Raw genomic sequence first — 27,639 nt, forward strand, 5'->3', positions numbered from 1 at the left:
AGGTACCCGATGGTCGTGACGAAAGTGCGGAAACGGACGTTGAAATGACGCGGTTCCGCTCCGTTGAGCGGCGGCTGCGGCCCGGCCCGGCCCCGCCATGTCCCGGTGAGGAGATGGAGGACAAGGCGGCAGCGGCGCAGGACGGAAGGGGGCGGGCGGCCGCGAAACGGGTCACGTTCCCCTGCGATGAGGACATCGTGTCCGGGGCCGTGGAGCCCAAGGACCCGTGGAGACACGGTAACGGCTGCGGGGGGAACCGGACTGAATTGAACCCAATGGGGGGGGGGGGAGTGGGGACAGCGGGGATCGAAACGGTGGTTGCGGTGGGGTCGGGGGGTAGAAAGGGGGGGTTAATGGGGGAGCAATGGGGGTCAGTGGGGGAGCGATAAGGGATCAATGGGGATCAATATGGGATCAATGGGGGCTCAGAGGGGGATCAATAGGGTCTGAATAGGGGGTCAGGGGGGGTCCGGAATGGGGGAGCAGTGGGGGGGTCAATGGGGGATCAATAGGGGATCAATGGGGGATCAATAGAGGCTGAATAGGGGATCAATAGGGGTTAAATGGGGGCTCAGTGGGGGGTCAGTGGGGGATCAATAGAGGCTGAATAGGGGCTCAATGGGGGATCAGGGGGGGTACGGAATGGGGGAGCAGTGGGGGATCAATAGGGGATCAATGGGGGTTAAAGGGGGGTTAAATGTGGGAGCAGTGGGGGATCAATAGGGGCTGAATAGGGGATCAATAGGGGATCAATGAGGGTTAAATGGGGGGTCAGTGGAGGATCTGGGGGGTCAGTGGGGGTCCGGAATGCGGGCTCAGTGGGGGATCAATAGGGGTTCAATGGGGGTCAATAGGGACTCAGTGGGGGATCAATAGGGACTCAGTGGGGGCTTAATAGGGGATCAGTGGGGGTCCGGAATGGGGACTCAGTGGGGTCTCAATAGGGGATCAATAGGGGCTCAATGGGGGGTCAGGGGGGTCCGGAATGGGGGAGCAGTGGGGGTTCAATGGGGGATCAATGGGGGCTGAATAGGGGATCAATAGGGGCACAATGGGGGGTCAATAGGGGATCAATGGGGGGTCAATGGGGGGTCAGTGGGGGTCCGGAATGGGGACTCAGTATGGGATCAATAGGGGCTGAATAGGGGATCAATAGGGGTCCAGAATGGGGGAGCAGTGGGGGTTAAATGGGGGGTCAGAGGGGGATCAATAGGGGATCAATGGGGGATCAATGGGGGGGTCAGTGAGGCATCAATGGGGACTGAATAGGGGATCAATGGGGGATCAGTGGAGGCTCTGGGGGGTCAGTGGGGGTCCGGAATGGGGACTCAGTGGGGTCTGAATAGGGGATCAATGGGGGATCAGGGGGGCTTCAATGGGGACTCAATGCAGATTGAATGGGGGCTCAGTAGGGGCTCAATAGGGTCTCAATAAGGGCTCAGTGGGGGCTCAGTGTGGGATCAATGGGGGCTCAATTTGGGGATCAGTGGGGGCTCAATGGGGGATCAGTGGGGATCCAGAATGGGGGCTCAGTGGGGGTTCAATAGGGGATCAGTGGGGTCTCAATGGGGGCTCAGTGTGGGCTCAATAAGGGATCAGTGGGGGATCGGCCAAGGACCCGTGGAGACACGGTAACGGCAGCGGGGGGAACCGGACTGAATTGAACCCAATGGGGGGGGGGAGTGGGGACAGCGGGGATCGAACCGGTGGTTGCGGTGGGGTCGGGGGGTAGAAAGGGGGGGTTAATGGGGGTCAGTGGGGGTCCGGGGGTACGGAATGGGGAAGCAATAGGGGATCAATGGGGGCTGAATGGGGGGTCAATAGGGGCTCAATGGGGGGTCAGGGGGGGTCCGGAATGGGGGAGCAGTGGGGGATCAATGGGGGGTCAGAGGGGGATCAATAGGGGATCAATAGGAGATCAGTAGGGGTTCAATAGGGGGTCGGGGGGGGTCTGGAATGGGGGAGCAGTGGGGGTTCAATGGGGGGTCAATAGGGGATCAATGGGGGGTCAGTGGGGGATCAATAGGGGCTGAATAGGAGATCAATAGGGGCTCAATGGGGGGTCAGTGGGGGTCCAGAATGGGGGAGCAGTGGGGGTTAAATGGGGTTCAGTGGGGGATCAATAGGGGCTGAATAGGGGCTCAATGGGGGGTCAATAGGGGATCAATAGGGGCTCAATGGGGGGTCAGTGGGGGTCTGGAATGGGGGAGCAGTGGGGGATCAATAGCGGATCAATAGGGGCTGAATAGGGGATCAATAGGGGCACAATGGGGGGTCAATAGGGGATCAATAGGGGATCAATGGGGGTTCAATAGGGGATCAATGGGGGGTCAGGCGGGGTCTGGAGTGGGGGAGCAGTGGGGGTTAAATGGGGGGTCAGTAGGGGATCAATAGGGGCTGAATAGGGGATCAGTGGGGGTCCGGAATGGGGGAGCAGTGGGGGATCAATGGGGGGTCAGAGGGGGATCAATAGGGGATCAATGGGGGATCAATAGGGGTTCAATGGGGGATCAGTGGGGGTTCAGTGGGGCTCAGTGGGGACCAACAGGGAGATCAGTGGGGGTCTGGAATGGGGGCTCAGTGGGGTCTCAATAGGGGATCAGTGGGGGATCAGAGGAGGCTCAATGAGGGATCAGTGTGGGCTCAATAAGGGATCAGTGGGGGATCGGCCAAGGACCCGTGGAGACACGGTAACGGCAGCGGGGGGAGCTGAACTGAATTGAACTGAATTGAACCCAATGGGGGGGGGAGAGTGGGGACAGCGGGGATCGAACCGGTGGTTGCGTTGGGGTCGGGGGGGATAAAGGGGGGGTTAATGGGGGAGCAATGGGGGAGCAATGGGGGGTCAGTGGGGGATCAATGGGGGCTGAATAGGGGATCAATAGGGGCTCAATGGGGGGTCAGTGGGGGTCCGGAATGGGGGAGCAGTGGGGGATCAATAGGGGCTGAATGGGGGATCAATAGGGGCACAATGGGGGGTCAATAGGGGCTCAGTGGGGGCTTAATAGGGGATCAGTGGGGGTCCGGAATGGGGACTCAGTGGGGTCTCAATAGGGGATCAATAGGGGCCCAGTGGGGGCTCAATAGGGTCTTAATGGGGGCTCAGTGGGGTCTCAATAGGAGCTCAGTGGGGGACCAGTGGGGGCTCAATGGGGTTCAATAGGGGCCCAGTGGGGGCTCAATGGGGCTCAATGGGGCTCAATGGGGCTCAGTGGGTTCCGAACTAAAGGCTGTGGTGGGTCTCAACATGGATCCGCTGTGGGGCTCAAACTGGGTCTAAATGGATCCGGAACCGGCGGCTTCGGTGGGTCCTGAACTGGGGGTCAGTGGGTCCCAAAGTGGGTCCACAGTGGGCTCTAAAATGGGGGCTGTGTGGGGCCCAAACTGGGGCCTCTATGGGGCACAGATGGGGGTTGTAGTGGGTCTGGAACTGGGACTCTATGGGGCCTGAAGTGGGTTCTGTGGGGCTCAGTGGGGCTCAGGATGGGGTTTGGTGGGTGCCCAGATGGGGCTCAGTGGGGCCTTTGGTGGGTCTCAAATGGGGTCCTCTATGGGGCCTGGATTGGGATCTCTATGGGGTCTCTCCCATGGTTCCATGACCCCATAGGTCCCATCCAACCCATCCATTATAGGATCCCATGGTTCCATGACCCCATAGGTTCCATCCAACCCAACCATTATAGGACCCCATGGTTCCATGACCCCATAGGTCCCTTCCATCCCATCCATTATAGGATCCCATGGTTCCATGACCCCATAGGTCCCATTGAACCCATCCATTATAGGATCCCATGGTTCCATGACCCCATAGGTCCCATCCAACCCATCCATTATAGGATCCCATGGTTCCATGACCCCATAGGTCCCATCCAACCCAACCATTATAGGATCCCATGGTTCCATGACCCCATAGATCCCTTCCATCCCATCCATTATAGGATCCCATGGTTCCACGACCCCTTTAGAACCTCACCCCATTGCAGAGGTGACCTCAAAACAGCCTGAATTTATGATCTTTGTTCCATAAACCCCATTTTTGGGGCCTTCCCTCCCTCTTGGCTGCCCCATAACGTTCCTCTCCCCCCCATGATGGAACTTCTCACAGTGCAACTCTCTTAACGAGCTCGGTAACGAAGTTCCCTCATTAACGACCCGTATCAGGTTCCCCCACCAGCTCTCCTTTGCTGATGAGCATCAATTATTCCTCCCGTTAATTACTTATTGATGAGCTATGGGATCAGGCTCTTCTTCCTACGCCATCTTAGGTTACCTGTGCCCCATATCGGGGTCCTCCAGGGCTCTGTTTTTAGGGTTCCCAATGGCTCCTTGTTATGGACCCTACAGAGAAGCCCCAGGCCTCGTTAGACCCCGTTATTCCCCACTAAAAGACCCCAGACCCCTTCACGACCCCATTAAGGCCCCTTCATAACCCCACTAAGGCCCCTTTAGGTGCCACTAAGGCCCCTTCAGGCCCTGTTAAGGTCCCTTTAGGTCCCATTAAGGTCCCATTAAGGCCCCTTCAGGCCCCATTAAGACCCCAAGATGGAGGCCTAGGCCTTGTCAGGCCTCCCTAACAGACCCCACACCCCCCTTACTGCCCCATAGATTTTTAGGCCTCTCTGTTTTTAGGGTTCCTAATGGCTCCTTGCTATGGACCCTACAGAGAAACCCCAGGCCTCATTAGGCCCCGTTATTCCCCACTAAAAGACCCCAGACCCCATTAGGCCCCATTAAGGCCCCTTCATAACCCCACTAAGGTCCCTTTAGGCCCCACTAAGGCCCCTTTAGGTCCCAATAAGGCCCCTTCAGGCCCCATTAAGGTCCCTTTAGGCCCCATAAGGCCCATTAGTGGAGTAAATCCCAATTAATGAGGAGTATTGGGGTCTACAGGTCAACGTGGTCATCATTAGTGGGGTAAATCCCAATGAATGAGGAGTATTGGGGTCTACAGGTCAACATGGTCATAGTTAGTGTAGTAAATCCCCATTAATGAGGAGTATTGGGGTCTACAGGTCAACGTGGTCGTAATTAGTGGATTAAATCCCAATGAATGAGGAGTATTGGGGTCTACAGGTCAACGTGGTCGTAATTAGTGGATTAAATCCCAATGAATGAGGAGTATTGGGGTCTACAGGTCAATGTGGTCATAATTAGCGGAGTAAATCCCAATGAATGAGGAGTATTGGGGTCTACAGGTCAACATGGTCGTAATTAGTGGAGTAAATCCCAATTAATGAGGAGTATTGAGGTCTACAGGTCAATGGGTCATAATTAGTGGAGTAAATCCCAATTAATGAGGAGTGTTGGGGTCTACAGGTCAACATGGTCATAGTTAGTGTAGTAAATCCCCATTAATGAGGATTATTGGGGTCTACAGGTCAACGTGGTCATAATTAGTGGAGTAAATCCCAATGAATGAGGAGTATTGGGGTCTACAGGTCAACATGGTCGTAATTAGTGGATTAAATCCCAATTAATGGGGACTGTTGGGGTCTACAGGTCAATAGGTTATCGTTAATGGTATAAGTCCCCATTAATGAGGAGTATTGGGGTCTACAGGTCAACATGGTCATCATTAGTGGAGTAAATCCCCATTAATGAGGAGTATTGGGGTCTACAGGTCAACGTGGTCGTAATTAGTGGAGTAAATCCCAATGAATGAGGAGTATTGGGGTCTACAGGTCAACATGGTCGTAATTAGCGGAGTAAATCTGAATTAATGAGGAGTATTGGGGTCTGCAGGTCAACGTGGTCATAATTAGCGGAGTAAATCCCAATTAATGAGGAGTATTGGGGTCTACAGGTCAACCTGGTCATAATTAGCGGAGTAAATCCCAATGAATGAGGAGTATTGAGGTCTACAGGTCAATGGGTCATAATTAGTGGAGTAAATCCCAATTAATGAGGAGTATTGGGGTCTACAGGTCAATGGGTCATAATTAGTGGATTAAATCCCAATGAATGAGGAGTATTGGGGTCTACAGGTCAACATGGTTGTCATTAGTGGAGTAAATCCCCATTAATGAGGATTATTGGGGTCTACAGGTCAATGGGTCATAATTAGTGGAGTAAATCCCAATGAATGAGGAGTATTTAGGTCTACAATTCAATGTGTCATAATTAATGGAGTAAATCCCAATTAATGAGGAGTATTGAGGTCTACAGGTCAACATGGTCATAGTTAGTGTAGTAAATCCCCATTAATGAGGAGTATTGGGGTCTACAGGTCAACGTGGTCATAATTAGCGGAGTAGATCTTAATTAACAAGGACTGTTGGGGTCTACAGGTCAACGCATTCCCTTTGCTGCTCCCATTGAGCGCCGCCAATCTCTATGACCCCATGGGGGACCCAGTAGTTCTGCCTCCATCCCCACAGCCCTAATTCTGTGTGTTTTCAGCCCAAAACGTGACGGTGGAGGAGATCATCAGCGCCTACAAGCAGGCCTGCCAGAAGCTGAGCTGCAAGCAGATCCCCAAACTCCTCAAGCAGATCCAGGTAGAGCACATGGAACCCATTCATATCGGTGCCCCGTTTGCTTTCTTTCCCCCCCCCCGGCCCTAATAAGGGACGAAGTTAATTAGCACCATAGTGCTTAATTTCCCCTAATGAAGTGCCTTGGGGCCAGGCTCGTTTTCCTACCTGCTGTTTGAGATGGAAACGTTCCCGTATCTGCTCATCTACCCCTAATTAAAACCCCATTGGAGAGCTTTGCTCGTTAGCCAACACCGCTGCTTTGGGATTTACCCAATTTCTTGGGTTTTCTCCTCATTTTAACGCTCCTTTTTTGGGGGTAAAATGCTGCATTTTGCTCTTTCCCAGGAATTTAAGGAGCTGGCACCCAGGATAGAATGCTTGGATCTCAAAGGTGAGCGCCTCGTTCTTCGCTCATTCAATACATCGTCCCGCATTTGGGGCAGCGTTGGGATTTCACCTTGTTGACCCCATAGTTGAGTGGAGCGCCCCACAACTTGCCCCCAAAAAACCCTTTTTTAGGGGTTCTCTTGTCGCCCTTTGAGCTAAAAGTTTAAGGTTTTTGTTCCCTCTTTCCTTCTCTTCCTTCCATTGTAGGATCCCATGGTTCCATGATCCTAAAGGACCCCCAACCCAACCATTGTAGGATCCCATGGTTCCATGACGCCATAGGTCCCATCCAACCCATCCATTATAGGATCCTATGGTTCCATGATCCCATAGGTCCCATCCAACCCAACCATTATACGATCCCATGGTTCCATGACCCCATAGGTCCCACCCAACACAACCATTATAGGATCCCATGGTTCCATGACGCCATAGGTCCCATTCAACTCAACCATTATAGGATCCCATGGTTCCATGACCCCATAGGTCCCATCCAACCCATCCATTATAGGATCCCATGGTTCCATGACCCCATAGGTCCCACCCAACACAACCATTATAGGATCCCATGGTTCCATGACCCCATAGGTCCCATTCAACTCAACTCTTATAGGATCCCATGGTTCCATGACCCCATAGGTCCCATTGAACCCATCCATTATAGGATCCCATGGTTCCATGACCCCATAGGTCCCATCCAACCTATCCATTATAGGATCCCATGGTTCCATGACCCCATAGGTCCCATCCAACCCATCCATTATAGGATCCCATGGTTCCATGACCCCATAGGTCCCATCCAACCCATCCATTATAGGATCCTATGGTTTCATGATCCCATAGGTCCCATCCAACCCAACCATTATAGGATCCCATGGTTCCATGACCCCATAGGTCCCATCCAACCCATCCATTATAGGATCCCATGGTTCCATGACCCCATAGGTCCCATCCAACCCATCCATTGTAGGATCCCATGGTTCCATGACCCCATAGGTCCCTTCCAACCCAACCATTATAGGATCCCATGGTTCCATGACCCCATAGGTCCCATCCAACCCAACCATTATAGGATCCCATGGTTCCATGACCCCATAGGTCCCATCCAACCCAACCACCATAGGATCCCACAAACTTTACAGCCATATAACAACACATCCACCTCCCATCTGGGTGGTCTGTGGCCCTGAAGCCCCCTCCCCTCTTTTCCCCCAAGCCGACCACCCCCATTCCCTGGACACGGCAAAAACTGACCTTTCCGTACCCAAACTCCCCAATTCTGCTGTTTTTTGCCCCAGGGGAGAAGCTGGACTACAAGGCCTGCGAGGCGCTGGAGGAGATTTTCAAGAGGCTGCAGTTCAAGATCGTTGACTTGGAGCAGACCAGCTTGGATGAAGACGTGAGTGACGCGAACGGCACCGTCCCGTTGGTCCCAATTGGACCCAATGGGTTTTGTGGTCGGTTCCGACCTCGTTGGGGAATGAGGTTAAAAACTATGGGCTGGTCATTGGGCGTCCCAATGAGAAGGGAGATGTGGGGTCATGGGGTCCGGTTCTTGGCTCCGTGTTGGGTCAACCCAAAGTCAAACCCCGTGTGGGCCAACATCGGGGAGCTGTGGGGCACCATGAGGGGGCAGTGGGGAGCCATTGGCCACCAATGGGGAGCTGTGGGAAGCCATTGGCCACCATGAGGAAGCCGTGGGCCACCATGAAGAAGCCATTGGCCACCATGAGGGAGCTGTAGGCCACCATGGGGAAGCCATTGTCCTCCATGAGGAAGTAGTAGGAAGCCATTGGCCACCATGAGGAAGCGGTAGGAAGCCATTGGCCACCATTAGGAAGTAGTAGGAAGCCATTGGCCACCAGGAGGAAGCGGTAGGAAGCCATTGGCCACCATGAGGAAGTAGTAGGAAGCCATTGGCCACCAGGAGGAAGTGGTAGGAAGCCATTGGTCACCATGAGGAAGCGGTAGGAAGCCATTGGCCACCATTAGGAAGTAGTAGGAAGCCATTGGCCACCATGAGGAAGCGGTAGGAAGCCATTGGCCACCAGGCAAAGCCATAGGCCACCACGGGGATGATGTAGGAAGCTGTGGGTCACCATGAGGAAGCATTAGGAAGCCATTGGCCACCATGAGGAAGTGGTAGGAAGCCATTGGCCACCATTAGGAAGTAGTAGGAAGCCATTGACCACCATGAGGAAGCAGTAGGAAGCCATTGGCCACCATGAGGAAGTGGTAGGAAGCCATTGGCCACCATGAGGAAGTGGTAGGAAGCCATTGGCCACCAGGCAAAGCCATAGGCCACCACAGGGATGATGTAGGAAGCTGTGGGTCACCATGAGGAAGTGGTAGGAAGCCATTGGCCGCCATGAGGAAGTAGTAGGAAGTTGTGGGCCACCAGGAGGAAGCTGTGGGCCACCATGAGGAAGTAGTAGGAAGCCATTGGCCACCAGGGGGAGCCACAGGCCACCGCAAGGATGTTACAGGAAGCTGTGGGTGGCCATGGGAAGCCATTGGTGTTCACATTTCTGCCCCATTTCAGCCATTCTCAGCTCTTATATCCGCCTTTCTGCCCTGTTTTGGCCTTTCTAAACCCAATTTTCACCTTCCAACCCATTTGGGACGCTCTCGTTCTGCCCCATTCTGGCCATTCTAACCCCTATTTCCACCATTCCGCCCCATTTTTGCCATTCTAATCCCCCATTTCCACCATTCTGTCCCATTTTTGCCATTCTAATCCCCAATTTCCACCATTCTGCCCCATTCTGGCCATTCTAACCCCAATTTCCACCATTCCGTCCCATTTTGGCCATTCTAATCCCCAATTTCCACCATTCCACCCCATTTTTTGCCATTCTAATCCCTATTTCCACCATTCCGCCCCAATTTTGCCCTTCTAACCCCAATTTCCACCATTCCGCCCCATTTTTTGCCATTCTAATCCCCAGTTTCCTCCATTCTGTCCCATTTTGGCCATTCTAATCCCCAATTTCCACCCAATTTCCACCATTCCACCCTATTTTTGCCATTCTAATCCCCAATTTCCACCATTCCACCCCATTTTGGCCATTCTAATCCCCAATTTCCACCTTTCTGCCCCATTTTGGCCATTCTAATCCCCAATTTCCACCCAATTTCCACTATTCCGCCCCATTTTTGCCATTCTAATCCCCAATTTCCACCATTCTGCCCCATTTTTGCTATTCTAAACTCAATTTCCACCATTCCACCCCATTTTGTTCATTCTAATCCCCAATTTCCACCATTCCTCCCCGTTTTTTGCCATTCTAATCCACAGTTTCCACCATTCTGTTCCATTTTGGCCATTCTAATCCCCAATTTCCACCCAATTTCCACCATTCCACCCTATTTTTGCCATTCTAACCCCAATTTCCACCATTCCTCCCCATTTTTTGCCCTTCTAACCCCAATTTCCACCATTCCTCCCCATTTCTTGCCATTCTAATCCCCAATTCCCACCATTCCACCCCATTTTTTGCCCTTCTAACCCCCAATTTCCACCATTCTGCCCCATTTTTTTCCATTCTAATCCCCAATTTCCACCTTTCTGCCCCATTTTGGCCATTCTAACCCCTATTTCCACCATTCCGTCCCATTTTGGCCATTCTATTCCCCAATTTCCACCATTCCACCCCATTTTTTGCCATTCTAATCCCTATTTCCACCATTCCACCCCATTTTTTGCCCTTCTAACCCCAATTTCCACCATTCCGCCCCATTTTTTGCCATTCTAATCCCCAGTTTCCTCCATTCTGTCCCATTTTGGCCATTCTAATCCCCAATTTCCACCCAATTTCCACCATTCCACCCTATTTTTGCCCTTCTAACCTCAATTTCCACCATTCCTCCCCATTTTTTGCCATTCTAATCCCCAATTTCCACCATTCCGCCCCATTTTTTGCCCTTCTAATCCCAATTCCCACCATTCCGCCCCATTTTTGCCATTCTAATCCCCAATTTCCATCCAATTTCCACTATTCCTCCCCATTTTTTGCCATTCTAATCCCCAATTTCCACCATTCCACCCTATTTTTGCCATTCTAACCCCAATTTCCACCATTCCGCCCCATTTTTTGCCCTTCTAACCCCAATTTCCACCATTCCTCCCCATTTCTTGCCATTCTAATCCCCAATTTCCACCATTCCTCCCCATTTTTGCCCTTCTAACCCCAATTTCCACCATTCCGCCCCATTTTTTGCCCTTCTAACCCCAATTTCCACCATTCCTCCCCATTTTTGCCATTCTAATCCCCAATTTCCACCATTCCACCCCATTTTTGCCATTCTAACCCCAATTTCCACCATTCCACCCCAATTTTGGCCATTCTAATCCCCAATTTCCACCATTCCTCCCCATTTTGGCCATTCTAATCCCCAATTTCCACCCAATTTCCACCATTCCTCCCAATTTTTTGCCCTTCTAACCCCAATTTCCACCATTCCGCCCCATTTTTGCCCTTCTAATCCCCAATTTCCACCTTTCTGCCCCATTTTCACTCTCTTTCCCCCCTGCTCTGGCTCTGTAGGGCGCCTCGGCGCTGTTTGACATGATCGAGTACTACGAGTCGGCCACGCACCTCAACATCTCCTTCAACAAACACATCGGCACGCGGGGCTGGCAGGCGGCCGCACACATGATGAGGAAGGTGGGTGCCATGGGATCCCATGGTCGTGTGACCTGCAAGGACCTTTCCAACCCTATAGGAGCCCATGGTCATGTGATCTGCAAGGACCTTTCCAACCCAATCATTATAGGATCCCATGGTTCTGTGATCTTCAGGGACCTTTCGAACACAACCATTATAGGTTCCCACAGTTGTGTGACCTGCAAGGACCTTTCCAACCCTATAGGAGCCCACGGCCCTGTGATCTGCAAGGACCTTCCCAACCCAACCATTATAGGATCCCATGGTCGTGTGACCTTCAAGGACCTTTCCAACCCTATAGGAGCCCAGGGGGCTGTGATCTGCAAGGACCTTCCCAACCCAGCCATCATAGTATCCCATGGTCCTGTAATCCTCAAGGACCTTTCCAACCCAACCATTATAGGTTCCCACGGTCATGTGACCTTCAAGGACCTTTCCAACCCTATAGGAGCCCACGGCCCTGTGATCTGCAAGGACCTTCCCAACCCACCCATCATAGTATCCCATGGGTCTGTGATCTTCACGGACCTTCCCAACCCAAACATTATAGGATCCAATGGGTCTGTGACCTGCAAGGACCTTTCCAACCCTGTAGAAGCCCACGGTCATATGATCTGCAAGGACCTTCCCAACACAATCATTATAGGATCCCATGGTTCTGTGACCTGCAAGGACCTTTCCAACCCACCCATCATAGTATCCCATGGTTCTGTGATCTTCACGGACCTTCCCAACCCAACCATTATAGTATCCCATGGTCCTGTGATCTTCAAGGACCTTTAGAACCCAACCATTATAGGTTCCTACAGTTGTGTGACCTGCAAGGACCTTTTCAACCCTATAGGAGCCCACGGGCCTGTGATCTTCAAGGACCTTCCCAACCCAGTCATTATAGTATCCCATGGTCCTGTGATCTTCAAGGACCTTTCCAACCCAACCCCTATAGGATCTCAAGGTTCTATGACCTTCTAGGTCCCTTCCAACCCAACCTCTTTAAGGTGTCATAGTTCTATGACCTTCTAGGACCCTTCCAACCCAACTCCTATAGGATCTCAAGGTTCTATTCCCTTCTAGGACCCTTCCAACCCAACCACTGTAGGATCCCATGGCTTTATCCCCTTATAGGTCCCTTCCAACCCAACCTCTTTAAGGTTTCATGGTTCTATGACCTTCCAGGACCCTTCCACCCCCCCGTAGTGGTCCTGCAGCCCCCTCCCCATGTCCCCCCACAGACCAGCTGCCTGCAGTACCTGGACCCATTGCTCTATCCCTTTCTAGGACCCTTCCAACCCAACCCCTATAGGATCTCAAGGTTCTATTCCCTTCTAGGACCCTTCCAACCCAACCCCTATAGGATCCCATAGTTCTATGACCTTCTAGGACCCTTCCAACCCAACCTCTTTAAGGTGTCATAGTTCTATGACCCTCTAGGACCCTTCCAACCCAACCCTTATAGGATCTCAAGTTTCTATGACCTTCTAGGACCCTTCCAACCCAACCCCTATAGGATCTCAAGGCTCTATTCCCTTTCTAGGACCCTTCCAACCCAACCCCTATAGGATCTCAAGGTTCTATTCCCTTCTAGGTCCCTTCCAACCCAACCTCTTCAGGTGTCATAGTTCTATGACCTTCTAGGACCTTTCCAACCCAACCCCTGTAGGATCCCATTGTTTTATCCCCTTCTAGGACCCTTCCAACCCAACCTCTTTAAGGTTTCATAGTTCTATGCCCTTCCAGGACCCTCCCAACCCAACCCCTGTAGGATCTCAAGGTTCTATGACCTTCTAGGACCCTTCCAACCCAACCCCTGTAGGATCTCAAGGTTCTATTCCCTTCTAGGACCCTTCCAACCCATCCACTTTAGGATCCCATGGCTTTATCCCCTTCTAGGACCCTTCCAACCCAACCCCTGTAGGATCTCAAGGTTCTATTCCCTTCTAGGACCCTTCCAACCCAACCTCTTTAAGGTTTCATAGTTCTATGCCCTTCCAGGACCCTCCCAACCCCACCCCTATAGGATCTCAAGGCTCTATGCCCTTCCAGGACCCTCCCACCCCCCGCAGTGTTCCTGCAGCCCCCTCCCCATTTATCTCCCCCACAGACCAGCTGCCTGCAGTACCTGGACGCTCGCGGCACGCCGCTGCTGGAGCCGTCGGCGCCGTTTGTGGCGCGTGCGCTGCGCATCAGCAGCAGTTTGGTGGTGCTGCACCTCGAGAACGCCAGCCTGACCGGACGGCCCCTCATGCTGCTGGGTGAGACCCCCACCACTGTGACCACAGGGACCCCAATGACCTTCATGACCCCAACCCCACCACTGTGACCACAGGGACCCCAATGACCTTCATGACCCCAACCCCACCACTGTGACCACAGGGACCCCAATGACCTTCATGACCTTCATGACCCCAATGACCCTAATGACCCCAACACAAATCACCCCCATGACCCTAATGACCCCAGTGACCTTAATGAACCCAACACCACCACAATGACCCCAGGGACCCCAGTGACCCCAGTGACCCTAATGACCCCAGGGACCTTAATGACCCCAACACCACCACCATGACCCCAGGGACCCCAGTGACCTTAATGACCTTAATGACCCCAATGACCTTAATGTCCCCAACACCACCACCATGACCCCAGGGACCCCAATGACCTTAATGACCTTAATGACCCCAATGACCTTCATGACCCCAATGACCTTCATGACCCCAACCCCACCACAATGACCCCAGGGACCCCAATGACCTTAATGACCCCAACACCACCCCAGTGACCCTAATGACCCCAATGACCCCAGGGACCTTAATGACCCCAACACCACCACAGTGACCCCAGTGACCCTAACGCCAATCACCCCAATGACCCTAATGACCCCAGTGACCCCAATGACCTTCATGACCCCAATGACCTTAATGACCCCAACACCACCCCAGTGACCCTAATGACCCCAATGACCCCAGGGACCTTAATGACCCCAACACCACCACAATGACCCCAATGACCCTAATGACCCCAGTGACCTTAATGACCCCAACACCACCACAATGACCCCAGGGACCCCAGTGACCCCAATGACCCTAATGACCCCAACACCACCACAATGACCCCAGGGACCCCAATGACCCCAATGACCCTAATGACCCCAACACCACCACAATGACCCCAGGGACCCCAGTGACCCCAGGGACCCCAGTGACCCTAATGACCCTAACACCAATCACCCCAATGACCATAATGACCCCAGTGACCCCAATAACCCTAACGACCCCAGTGACCTTAATGACCCCAACACCACCACAATGACCCCAGGGACCCCAATGACCCTAATGACCCCAACACAAATCCCCCCCATGACCCTAATGACCCCAGGGACCTCAATGACCCCAACACCACCACAATGACCCCAATGACCCTAACGCCAATCACCCCAATGACCCTAATCACCTTCATGACCCCCAGGGACCTTAATGACCCCAACACCACCCCAATGACCCTAATGACCCCAGTGACCCCAATGAGCCCCAACACCAATCACCTCAATGACCCTAATGACCTTAATGAGCCCCAACGCCACCTCAATGACCCCAATGACCCTAACGCCAATCACCCCAATGACCCTAATGACCTTAATGACCCCAATGACCCTAATGACCTTCATGACCCCCAGGGACCTTAATGACCCCAACACCACCCCAATGACCCCAATGACCCTAGTGACCCTAATGACCTTAATGACCCCAATGACCTTAATGACCCCAACCCCACCACAATGACCCCAGGGACCCCAATGACCCCAACACTACCACAATGACCCCAGTGACCTTAATGACCCCCAGGGACCCCAATGACCCCAGTGACCCCAGGGACCCCAGGGACATTAATGAGCCCCAGCAATGACCCTAATGACCCCAGTGACCCTAATGACCCTAACGCCAATCACCCCAATGACCCCAGTGACCCCAATGACCCCAGTGACCCCAGGGACCCCAATGACCTTAATGACCCCCAGTGAACTTAATGAACCCCAACACCGATCACCCCAATGACCCCAATGACCCCAGGGACCTTAATGAGCCCCAAAACCAATCACCCCAATGACCACAGGGCATTTTGGGTCGAAACCAGCCCCATTTTGGGTCAAAACCGGCCCCATTTTGGGTCAGCCCATTTAGGGTTGCAACCAACCCCATCCCATTTTGGGTTGAAATGAGCCCATATTGGGTCAAAATCAACCCATTTTGGGTCAAAACGAGTCCATCTTGGGTCGAAATGAGCCCATTTTGGGTCGAAACCTGCCCATTTTGGGTCGAAATCAGCCCCATTATGGGTTGAAACGAGCCCATTTTGGGTCAAAACCAGCCCATTTTGGATCAAAACCAGCCCATCTTGAGTCGAAATGGGCCCCATTTTGGGTCGAAATGGGCCCCATTTTGGGTCGAAATGAGCCCTTTTGGGGTCAAAATCAGGTCAAAATCAGCCCACTTTGGGTCGAAACCAGCCCATTTTGGGTCGAAACCAGCCCATATTCGGTCGAAATGAACCCATTTTGGGTCGAAACCGGCCCATTTTGGGTCAAAACCGGCCCATTTTTGGGTCGAAATGGGCCCCATTTTGGGTCGAAATGGGCCCCATTTTGGGTCGAAATGGGCCCCATTTTGGGTCGAAATGGGCCCCATTTTGGGTCGAAATGGGCCCCATTTTGGGTCGAAATGGGCCCCATTTTGGGTCGAAATGGGCCCCATTTTGGGTCGAAATGGGCCCCATTTTGGGTCGAAATGGGCCCCATTTTGGGTCGAAATGGGCCCCATTTTGGGTCGAAATGGGCCCCATTTTGGGTCGAAATGGGCCCCATTTTGGGTCGAAATGGGCCCCATTTTGGGTCGAAATGGGCCCCATTTTGGGTCGAAATGGGCCCCATTTTGGGTCGAAATGGGCCCCATTTTGGGTCGAAATGGGCCCCATTTTGGGTCGAAATGGGCCCCATTTTGGGTCGAAATGGGCCCTTTTGGGGTCAAAATCGGCCCACTTTGGGTCAAAACCGGCCCACTTTGGGGTCGAAATCAGCCCATTTTGGGTCAAAACCAGCCCATTTTGGGTCAAAACCAGCCCATTTTGGGTCAAAATCAGCCCACTTTGGGGTCAAAATCAGCCCACTTTGGGTCAAAACCAGCCCTTTTTGGGTCAAAACCAGCCCTTTTTGGGTCAAAATCAGCCCACTTTGGGGTCAAAATCAGCCCTTTTTGGGTCAAAACCGGCCCATTTTGGGTCGAAACGAGCCCTTTTTGCCCCCAGCCACGGCGCTGAAGCTGAACGTGACGCTGCGGGAGCTGTACCTGGCGGACAACAAGCTGAACGGGCTGCAGGACGCGGCGCAGCTGGGAAACCTGCTCAAGTTCAACTGCTCCATCCAGATCCTCGACCTGCGCAACAACCACATCCTGGACTCGGGTGGGTTTGGGCTGAAAGAGCCCCCAAAAAAAACCCAAATCACACCCAAAAAAACCCCATAATCCCACCCAAAAACCCCAAATCCCACCCAAAAAAACCCCAAATCCCACCCAAAAAACCCAAAATCACACCCAAAAATCACCCAGATCCCACCCAAATCCTGCCCAGATATACCCCAATTCACCCCCAAATCCCACCCAGATATACCCCAAATCCAGCCCAGATGTGACCCCAAATCCCACCCAAATCTCACCCAGATTTGACCTCAGATCCCACCCAGATATACCCCAGATCACCCCAAATCCCACCCAGATTCGACCCCAAATCCCACCCAGATATACCCCAAATCACCCCTAAATCCCACCCAGATGTGACCCCAAATCCTCTCCAAATCCCACCCAAATTACCCCCAAATCCAGCCCAGATGTGACCCCAAATCCCACCCAGGTGTCCCCCCAACCCCCCCAACAACCACATCCTGGACTCGGGTGGGTTTGGGCTGAAAGAGCCCCCAAAGAAACCCCAAATCCCAACCAAAAACCCCAAAATCACACCCAAAAAACCCCAAATCACACCCAAAAACCCCCAAATCACACCCAAAAACCCCCAAATCACACCCAAAAATCACCCAGATCCCACCCAAATCCTGCCCAGATATACCCCAATTCACCCCCAAATCCCACCCAGATATACCCCAAATCCAGCCCAGATGTGACCCCAAATCCCACCCATATATAGCCCAAATCACCCCAAATCCAGCCCAGATGTGACCCCAACCCCTCCAACAACCACATCCTGGACTCGGGTGGGTTTGGGCTGAAAGAGCCCCCCAAAAAACCCCAAATCACACCCAAAAAACCCCAAATCACACCCAAAAAACCCCAAATCCCAACCAAAAACCCCAAAATCACACCCAAAAACCACCCAGATCCCACCCAGATAAACCCCAAATTCCAACCAAAAAACCCCAAAATCACACCCAAAAACCCCAAATCCCACCCAAAAAACCCCAAATCCCACCCAAAAACCCGAAATCATTCCCAAAAAAACCCCAAATCACACCAAAAAAACCCCAAATCACACCAAAAAACCCCAAATCACACCCAAAAATCACCCAGATCCCACCCAAATCCTGCCCAGATATACCCCAATTCACCCCCAAATCCCACCCAGATATACCCCAAATCCAGCCCAGATGTGACCCCAAATCCCACCCATATATAGCCCAAATCACCCCAAATCCAGCCCAGATGTGACCCCAACCCCTCCAACAACCACATCCTGGACTCGGGTGGGTTTGGGCTGAAAGAGCCCCCCAAAAAACCCCAAATCACACCCAAAAAACCCCAAATCACACCCAAAAAACCCCAAATCCCAACCAAAAACCCCAAAATCACACCCAAAAACCACCCAGATCCCACCCAGATAAACCCCAAATTCCAACCAAAAAACCCCAAAATCACACCCAAAAACCCCAAATCCCACCCAAAAAACCCCAAATCCCACCCAAAAACCCGAAATCATTCCCAAAAAAACCCCAAATCACACCAAAAAAACCCCAAATCACACCAAAAAACCCCAAATCACACCCAAAAATCACCCAGATCCCACCCAAATCCTGCCCAGATATACCCCAATTCACCCCCAAATCCCACCCAGATATACCCCAAATCCAGCCCAGATGTGACCCCAAATCCCACCCAAATCTCACCCAGATTTGACCCCAGATCCCACCCAGATATACCCCAAATCACCCCCAAATCCTGCCCAGATGTGACCCCAAATCCCACCCTAATCCCACCCAGGTGTCCCCCCAACCTCCCCCAACAACCACATCCTGGACTCGGGTGGGTTTGGGCTGAAAGAGCCCCCAAAAAACCCCAAAATCATACACAAAAACCCCCAAATCACACCCAAAAAACCCCAAATCCCAACCAAAAAACCCCAAATCACACCCAAAAAAACCCTAAATCCCACCCAAAAACCCCAAAATCACACCCAAAAACCACCCAGATGTGACCCCAACCCCTCTAACAACCACATCCTGGACTCGGGTGGGTTTGGGCTGAAAGAGCCCCCAAAAAAACCCCAAATCCCACCCAAAAACCCCAAATCACACCCAAAAAAACCCCAAATCACACCCAAAAACCCCAAAATCACACCCAAAAACCCCAAAATCACACCCAAAAACCCAAATCCCAACCAAAAAACCCCAAATCACACCCAAAAACCCCAAATCACACCCAAAAAACCCCAAAATCACACCCAAAAAACCCCAAATCCCAACCAAAAAACCCCAAATCACACCCAAAAAACCCCAAATCACACCCAAAAACCCCAAATCACACCCAAAAACCCCAAAATCACACCCAAAAACCCCAAATCCCACCCAAAAAACCCCAAATCACACCCAAAAAACCCCAAATCACACCCAAAAACCCCAAATCACACCCAAAAACCCCAAAATCACACCCAAAAACCCCAAATCCCACCCAAAAAACCCCAAATCACACCCAAAAAACCCCAAATCACACCCAAATCCTGCCCAGATGTGACCCCAAATCCCATCCAGATGTGACCTTAAATCCCACCCAGATATACCCCAAATCACCCCAAATCCCACCCAGATCCCACCCAAATCCCACCCAGATATACCCCAATTCACCCCCAAATCCTGCCCAGATATACCCCAAATCCCACCCAGATTTGACCCCAAATCCCACCCAAATCCCACCCAAAAACCACCCAAATCCCACCCAGATGTGACCTTAAATCCCACCCAGATATACCCCAAATCACCCCAAATCCCACCCAGATTTGACCCCAAATCCCACCCAGATATACCCCAAATCACCCCCAAATCCTGCCCAGATGTGACCCCAAATCCCACCCAGGTATCCCCCAGATCCCACCCAGGTATACCCCAATTCACCCCTAAATCCCACCCAGATGTGACCCCAAATCCTCTCCAAATCCCACCCAAATTACCCCCAAATCCCACCCTGATGGGACCCCAAATCCAGCCCAGATCCCACCCAAATCCAGACCAGATGTGACCCAAATCCCCATCAAATCCCACCCAGATATACCCCAAATCAGCCCCAAATCCTGCCCAGATGTGACCCCAAATCCCACCCTTTTGTGACCCCAAAACCCCCTCGAATCCCACCCAAATCACCCCTGAATCCCACCCAGATGTGACCCCAAATCCCACCCAGATATACCCAAAATATCCCCCAAATCCTGCTCTGATATGACCCCAAATCCCACTCAGATGTGACCCCAAATGTGACCCCAAATCCCACCCAGATATACCCCAAATCACCCCTAAATCCCACTCAGATGTGACCCCAAATCCCCCCCCCATTAATGTGGTTCTGACTCCCATCCGCCCCCTCTTTCCTGGTCCCACCCCATAAGCAGATGAGGAGGCATTAATTAACACAGGAAGCATTAACTAACATGGGAGGCATTAATGAACATGGGAGGCATTAATTAACACAGGAGACATTAACAAACACAGGAGTCATTAATGAACACAGGAGTCATTAATTAACACGGGAGTCATTAATTAACATGGGAGACATTAATTAACATGGGCGGCTCATTCTGACTCGTTAATTAAGAATGAGTGGGTGTTTAATTAAAGCCCTGCCTCATTCCGGGCTTCATTAAAAGGGCCAGCAATTAATGAGGTGGGGTGGCTATGGGGTGGCTATGGGGTGGCTATGGGGCCCAATGTCATCCCCCAGCTCCACATTGTCCCCCAACCCCACATCAAACCCCAGACCCACATTGTCCCACAGCCCCACATTGACCCCTATTGTCCCTCCAGCCCCACATCACCCCCCAGCCCCACATCGTCCCCCAGCTCCACATCACCCCCCAGCCCCACACTGTCCCCCAGCCCCACATCCTCCTCCCAGCCCCTTGTTGATTCCCAGCCCCACATCGTCACCCCCAGCCCCACACTGTCCCCTCAGCCCCACATTGTCCCCCAGCCCCACATCACCCCTCCAGCCCCATGTTGTCCCCCAGCCCCACATCCTCCTCCCAGCCCCACATTGTCCCACAGCCCCTTGTTGTCCCCCAGCCCCACATCACCCCCAGCCCCACACTGTCCCCCATCCCCACTTCATCCCCCAAGCCCCACATTGTCCCACAGCCCCATGTCGTCTCCCAGCCCCACATTGTCCCCCAGCCCCACACTGTCCCCTCAGCCCCACATTGTCCCCCAGCCCCACACTGTCCCCTCAGCCCCACATTGTCCCACAGCCCCACGTTGTCCCCCAGCCCCACATCCCTCCCCCAGCCCCACATTGTCCCCCAGCCCCACGTTGTCCCCCATTGTCCCCCCAGCCCCACATCACCCCCCAGCCCCACATCACCCCCCAGCTCCTTGTTGTCCCCCAGCCCCACATCCTCCTCCCAGCCCCACATTGTCCCGCAGCCCCACACTGTCCCCTCAGCCCCATATCGTCCCCCAGCCCCATATCGTCCCCCAGCCCCACACTGTCCCCCAGCCCCACACCCTCCCCCAGCCCCACATCCTCCTCCCAGCCCCACATCCCTCCCTCAGCCCCACATTGTCTCCCAGCCCCACATTGTTCCCCCAGCCCCATATCATCCCCCAGCCCCACATTGTCCCCTATTGTCCCTCCAGCCCCACATCGTCCCCCAGCCCCACATCATCCCCCAGCCCCACATCACCCCCCAGCCCCACATTGTCCCCCATTGTCCCCCCCACCCCCCTGACCCCGCTGCTGCCCCCAGGCCTGGCGTACCTGTGTGAGGGTCTCCGTGAGCAGCGCCGTGGGCTGGTGACGTTGGTGCTGTGGAACAACCAGGTGACGCAGGCAGGGACGGCATACCTGGGGGTCACGCTGGTGAGTCACCACAACCTGACCCCAATGGGACCCCAAACTGACCCCAATGTGACCCCTAATGTGACCTGTGTGACCCCAAACTGACCCCAAACTGACCCCAAACTGACCCCTAAGTGTGACCTGTGTGACCCCTAAGTGTGACCCCAAACTGACCCCAAACTGACCCGTAAGTGTTACCTGTGTGACCCCAAACTGACCCCAATGGGACCCCTAAGTGTGACCCCAATGTGACCCCAACCTGACCCCAATGGGACCCCTAAGTGTGACCCCAATGTGACCCCAAACTGACCCCAATGGGACCCCTAAGTGTGACCCCAATGTGACCCCAACCTGACCCCAATGTGACCCCTAATGTGACCTGTGTGACCCCAAACTGACCCCAAACTGACCCCTAAGTGTGACCCCTAAGTGTGACCTGTCTGACCCCAAACTGACCCCAATGGGACCCCTAAGTGTGACCCCAATGTGACCCCAACCTGACCCCAATGGGACCCCTAAGTGTGACCCCAATGCGACCCCAAACTGACCCCAATGTGACCCCTAATGTGACCTGTGTGACCCCAAACTGACCCCAGACTGAGCCCTAAGTGTGACCTGTGTGACCCCAAAGTGACCCCAAAGAAGTGACCCTAAAGTGTGACCCCAACCTGACCCCAATGTGACCCCTACATGTGACCTGTGTGACCCCAAATTGACCCCAGTGGGACCCCTAAGTGTGACCTGTGTGACCTCAAAGAAGTGACCCTAAACTGTGACCCCAATGAGAACCCAATGTGACCCCAAAGTGTGACCTAATGTGACCCCAATCTGACCCCAACGGGACCCCTAAGTGTGACCTGTGTGACCCCAAAGTGACCCCAAAGAAGTGACCCTAAAGTGTGACCCCAAAGTGACCCCAATGGGAACCCAGTGTGACCCCAAAGTGTGACCTAATGTGACCCCAAACTGACCCCAACAGGACCCCAATGTGACCCCTAAGTGACCCCAAAGTGAATGTCCCCATGCTTCGGGATGCTCCCCTATGTCCCCATTGCCCCCCATGTCCCCATTGCCCCCTTTGCCCCCATTGCCCCCCTTGCCCCCCTATGCCCCCATTGTCCCCATTGTCCCCCATTGACCCCCATGTCCCCGTTGTCCCCCATTGCCCCCCATGTCCCCCATTGCCCCCCATGTCCCCATTGTCCCCATGCTTTGGGATGTCCCCATGTCCCCATTGCCCCCCTATTGCCCCCATTGTCCCCCATGTTCTCATTGCCCCCCATGTCCCCCCTTGACACCCATTGTCCCCATTGTCCCCATTGTCCCCATTGCCCCCCATTGCCACCCATGTCCCCATTGCCCACATTGCCCCCCTTGTCTCCATTACCCCCCATTGTCCCCATTGCCCCCCATGTCCCCCATTACCCCCCATGTCCCCCCATTGCCCCCCATGTCCCCATTGCCCCCCATGTCCCCCTTTGCCCCCCCATGTCCCCATGTCCCCCTTTGCCCCCCCATGTCCCCATTGCCCCCTATGCCCCCATTGCCCCCCCTTGCCCCCCATTACCCCCCATGTCCGCCATTGCCCCCCATTGTCCCCATGTCCTCCCATGTCCCCATTTGCCCCCATTGTCCCCCATTGCCCTCCATTGCCCCCCATGTCCCCATTGCCCCCCATGTCCCCATTTGCCCCCATTGCCTCCCATTGCCCTCCATTGCCCCCCATGTCCCCATTACCCCCCATGTCCCCCATTGCCCCCTTTGCCCCCATTGCCCCCCACTGTCCCCCATTGCCCCCCATTGTCCCCATTGCCCCCCATTGCCCCCTTTGTCCCCCTATGCCCTCATTGCCCCCCATGTCCCTATTGCCCCCCTTGCCCCCCATTGCCCCCCATGTCCCCATTTGCCCCCCATTGCCCCCTTTGTCCCCCATGTCCCCATTGCCCCCCATTGTCCCCCCATGCCCCCCATTGCCCCATTGCCCCCCATGACCCCATTGCCCCCTCATGTCCCCATTGTCCCCCCTTGCCCCCCTATGCCCCCATGCTTTGGGATGTCCCCATTGCCCCCCTTGTCCCCCATGTCCCCATTACCCCCCATGTTCCCATTGTCCCCATGTCCCCATTGCCCCCTATTGCCCCATGTCCCCCCATGTCCCCCCATGTCCCCCCATGTCCCCATTGCCCCCCATGTCCCCATTGCCCCCCATGTCCCCCATTGCCCCCCATGTCCCCCATTGCCACCCATGTCCCCATTGCCCCCTATTGCCCCATTGCCCCCCATTGTCCCCCATGTCCCCCATGTCCCCCATGTCCCCCATGTCCCCCATGTCCCCCATTGCCCCCCATTGTCCCCCCTTGCCCACATTGCCCCCCTTGTCTCCATTACCCCCATTGTCCCCATTGTCCCCATTGCCCCCCATGCCCCCCATTGCCCCCCATTGCCCCCCATTGTCCCCATTGCCTCCCATTGACTCCATTGTTCCAAATTGCCCCCCATTGCCTCCCATGTCCCCATTGCCCCCCTTGCCCCCCTATGCCCCCATTACCCCCCATGTCCCCCCATGTCCCCCATTGCCCCCCTATGCCCCCATTGCCCCCCATTGCCCCCCATTGCCCCCCATGTCCCCATTGCCCCCCATGTCCCCATTGCCCCCCTTTGCCCCCTTTGCCCCCATTGCCCCCCACTGTCCCCCATGCCCCCCATTGCCCCCCATTGCTCCCACTTGTCCCCCTATGCCCTCATTGCCCCCCATGTCCCCATTTGCCCCCATTGCCTCCCATTGCCCCCCTATGCCCCCATTGTCCCCCATGTCCTCATTGCCCCCCATGTCCCCCCTTGACACCCATTGTCCCCATTGCCCCCCATGTCCCCATTGTCCCCATTGTCCCCATTGCCCCCCATTGCCCCCATTGCCCCCCATGCCCCCATTGCCCCCTTTGGCCCCATTGCCCCCCATGTCCCCATTGCCCCCCATTGTTCCCCATTGACCCCCACGTCCCCGTTGTCCCCCATTGCCCCCCATGTCCCCATTGCCCCCCATTGTCCCCCATTGACCCCCATGTCCCCGTTGTCCCCCATTGCCCCCCATGTCCCCCATTGCCCCCCATGTCACCATTGTCCCCATGCTTTGGGATGTCCCCATGTCCCCATTGCCTCCCATGTCCCCATTGCTTCCCATGCCCCCATTGCCCCCCATGTCCCCATTGCCCCCCATGTCCCCATTGCCCACATTGCCCCCCATGTCCCCCATTACCCCCCATGTCCCCATTGCCCCCTTTGCCCCCATTGCCCCCCTTGCCCCCCATTGCCCCCCATGTCCCCATTGTCCCCATTGCCCCCCATGTCCCCTTTGCCCCCCATTGTCCCCCATTGCCCCCCATTGCCCCCCATGTCCCCCATTGCCCCCCATGTCCCCATTGTCCCCATGCTTTGGGATGTCCCCATGCCCCCATTGCCCCCCATTGCCCCCATTGTCCCCCATTGCCCCCCATGTCCCCCCATTGCCCCCCATGTCCCCCCATACCCCCATTGCCCCCCATTGCCCCCCATTGTCCCCATTGCCCCCCACTGTCCCCGCAGCCCCACGCTCAGAGCCTGGAGACCCTGAACCTGGGTCACAACCCCATTGGCAACGAGGGGGTCCGCAACCTGAAGACGGGGCTGATCGGGAACCGCTCGGTGCTGCGCCTGGGGCTGGCGTCCACCAAACTGACCTGTGAAGGTGGGGGGGGCCATGGGGGCTTCGGGGGGGGGGGGAGATGGGAACGGCCCCATTGAGCCACTGGGGGAAAGGGGGGAGTCATGGGGGGGGGGGAATCCCATTGGGATCCCATAAAGATGGCGGCAATGGGCAATGGGGGGGGGAGGGGGGGGGGCTGCAGCTGGGGGACCCTATGGATGTGGTGACCCCAATGTCGTCATGGAGGTCAATGGGTTACCCCCCTCATTACCCCCCATTACACCCCATATACCCCCATACCCCCCTCATATCCCCCTGTTACCCCCCCCCCATTTTCCCATTACCCCCCATTACACCTCCATACTCTCCAATACCCCCCATATCCCCCCCCCATTACCCCCCATATCCCCCCATTACCCCCTATTACCCCCCATATCCCCCCCATTACCCCCCATATCCCCCTATTACCCCCCATATCCCCTTATTACCCCCCCATATCCCCTCATATCCCCCCATTACCCCCCTATTACCCCCTGTTCCCCCCCATATCCCCCCATATTCCCCCCATTCAACCAATATATCCCCCTATATCCCTCCATATCCCCCCATTCCCCCCCTATTACCCTCCATTCCCCCCCTGTATCCCCTCATATCCCCCATATCCCCCCATATCCCCTCATATCCCTCCATATCCCCCCATATCCCCCCATATCCCCTCATATCCCCCCATAACCCTCCATATCCCCCCATATCCCACTCCATATCCCCCCATGCCCCCCTCATTCGCCCCCATATCCCCCTATTACCCCCCCATATTCCCCTATTATCCCCCATATCACCCCATGCCCCCCATATCTCCCTGTATCCCCCCATATCCCACCCCATGTCCCCCCATATCCCCCCATTACCCCCCCTGTTACCCTCCATTCCCCCCCATATCCCCTTATATCCCCCCTGTTCCCCCCCCATATCCCCCCATATACCCCCGTTACCCCCCATATGTCCCTATGTCCCCCCATATCCCCTCATACCCCCCCATATCCCCCTTATTACCCTGCCATATCCCTCTATTATCCCCCATATCCCCCCATATCCTTCTATATCCCACCCAATACCCCCCATTACCCCCCATATACCCCCCCATTACCCCCCATATCCCCCTGTGTCCCCCCATACCCCCCTATTACCCCCCATTACCCCCCATTACCCCCCATATCCCACCATTACCCCCCTATTACCCCCTATATCCCCCCATACCCCCCATATCCTTCCATATCCCTCTATTATCCCCCTATTGCCCCCCACATACCCCCCTATTACCCCCCCTATCTCCCCATATCCCCCCCATATCCCCCTGTGTCCCCCCATACCCCCCCATTACCCCCCATATACCCCCATACCCCCCCCATATCCCCCTAATACCCCCCAATATCCCTCTATTATCCCCCATATCCCCCCATATCCTTCCATATCCCACCCAATACCCTCCATTACCCCCCATATACCCCCCTATAACCCCCCATATCCCCCTATGTCCCCCCCATACCCCCCATTACCCCCCACACCCCCCATATCCCCCCACATACCCCCCTATTACCCCCCATGTCCCCCTGTGTCCCCCCATACCCCCCCATCACCCCCCACACCCCCCATATCCCCCCCATTACCCCCCATATCCCACCCTATATCCCCCCATACCCCCCATATCCCCCCATTACCCCCATATACCCCCCTATAACCCCCCATATCCCCCTATGTCCCCCCATATCCCCCCCATTACCCCCCATATCCCACCCCATATCCCCCCATACCCCCCTATTACCCCCTATTACCCCCCATTACCCCCCATACCCCCCATATCCCCCCATATACCCCCCTATTACCCCCCATATCCCCCCATATCCCCCCATTACCCCCCATTACCCCCCATACCCCCCATAGGAGCGGTGGCAGTGGCTGAGTTCATAGCCGAGAGCCCCCGGCTGCTGCGGCTGGACCTGCGTGAGAACGAGATCAAGACGGGGGGGCTGATGGCGCTGGCGCTGGCACTGAAGGTCAATCAGTCCCTGCTGCGCCTCGACCTCGACAGGGACCCCAAGAAGGAGGCG

The 27,639-nt window shown here is 54.6% G+C and overlaps 1 protein-coding gene across 1 annotated transcript; it reads left to right on the forward strand.

Annotated features, from left to right (window-relative positions):
- Positions 1-13: 13 nt before the first annotated feature.
- On the forward strand, positions 14-27,639 carry PPP1R37 (protein phosphatase 1 regulatory subunit 37; the record flags this gene model as incomplete). The annotated part of the gene is made up of 10 exons (XM_072360876.1): positions 14-237; positions 6,400-6,497; positions 6,822-6,867; positions 8,162-8,262; positions 11,411-11,530; positions 13,632-13,782; positions 16,829-16,984; positions 21,758-21,870; positions 25,432-25,573; positions 27,473-27,639. Coding segments are annotated over exons 1-10 (1,287 nt in total), but the record flags the coding sequence as incomplete, so codon positions are not given.

This window comes from Excalfactoria chinensis, unplaced genomic scaffold (assembly GCF_039878825.1).
Source record: "Excalfactoria chinensis isolate bCotChi1 unplaced genomic scaffold, bCotChi1.hap2 Scaffold_380, whole genome shotgun sequence".
Lineage (NCBI taxonomy): Eukaryota > Metazoa > Chordata > Aves > Galliformes > Phasianidae > Excalfactoria > Excalfactoria chinensis.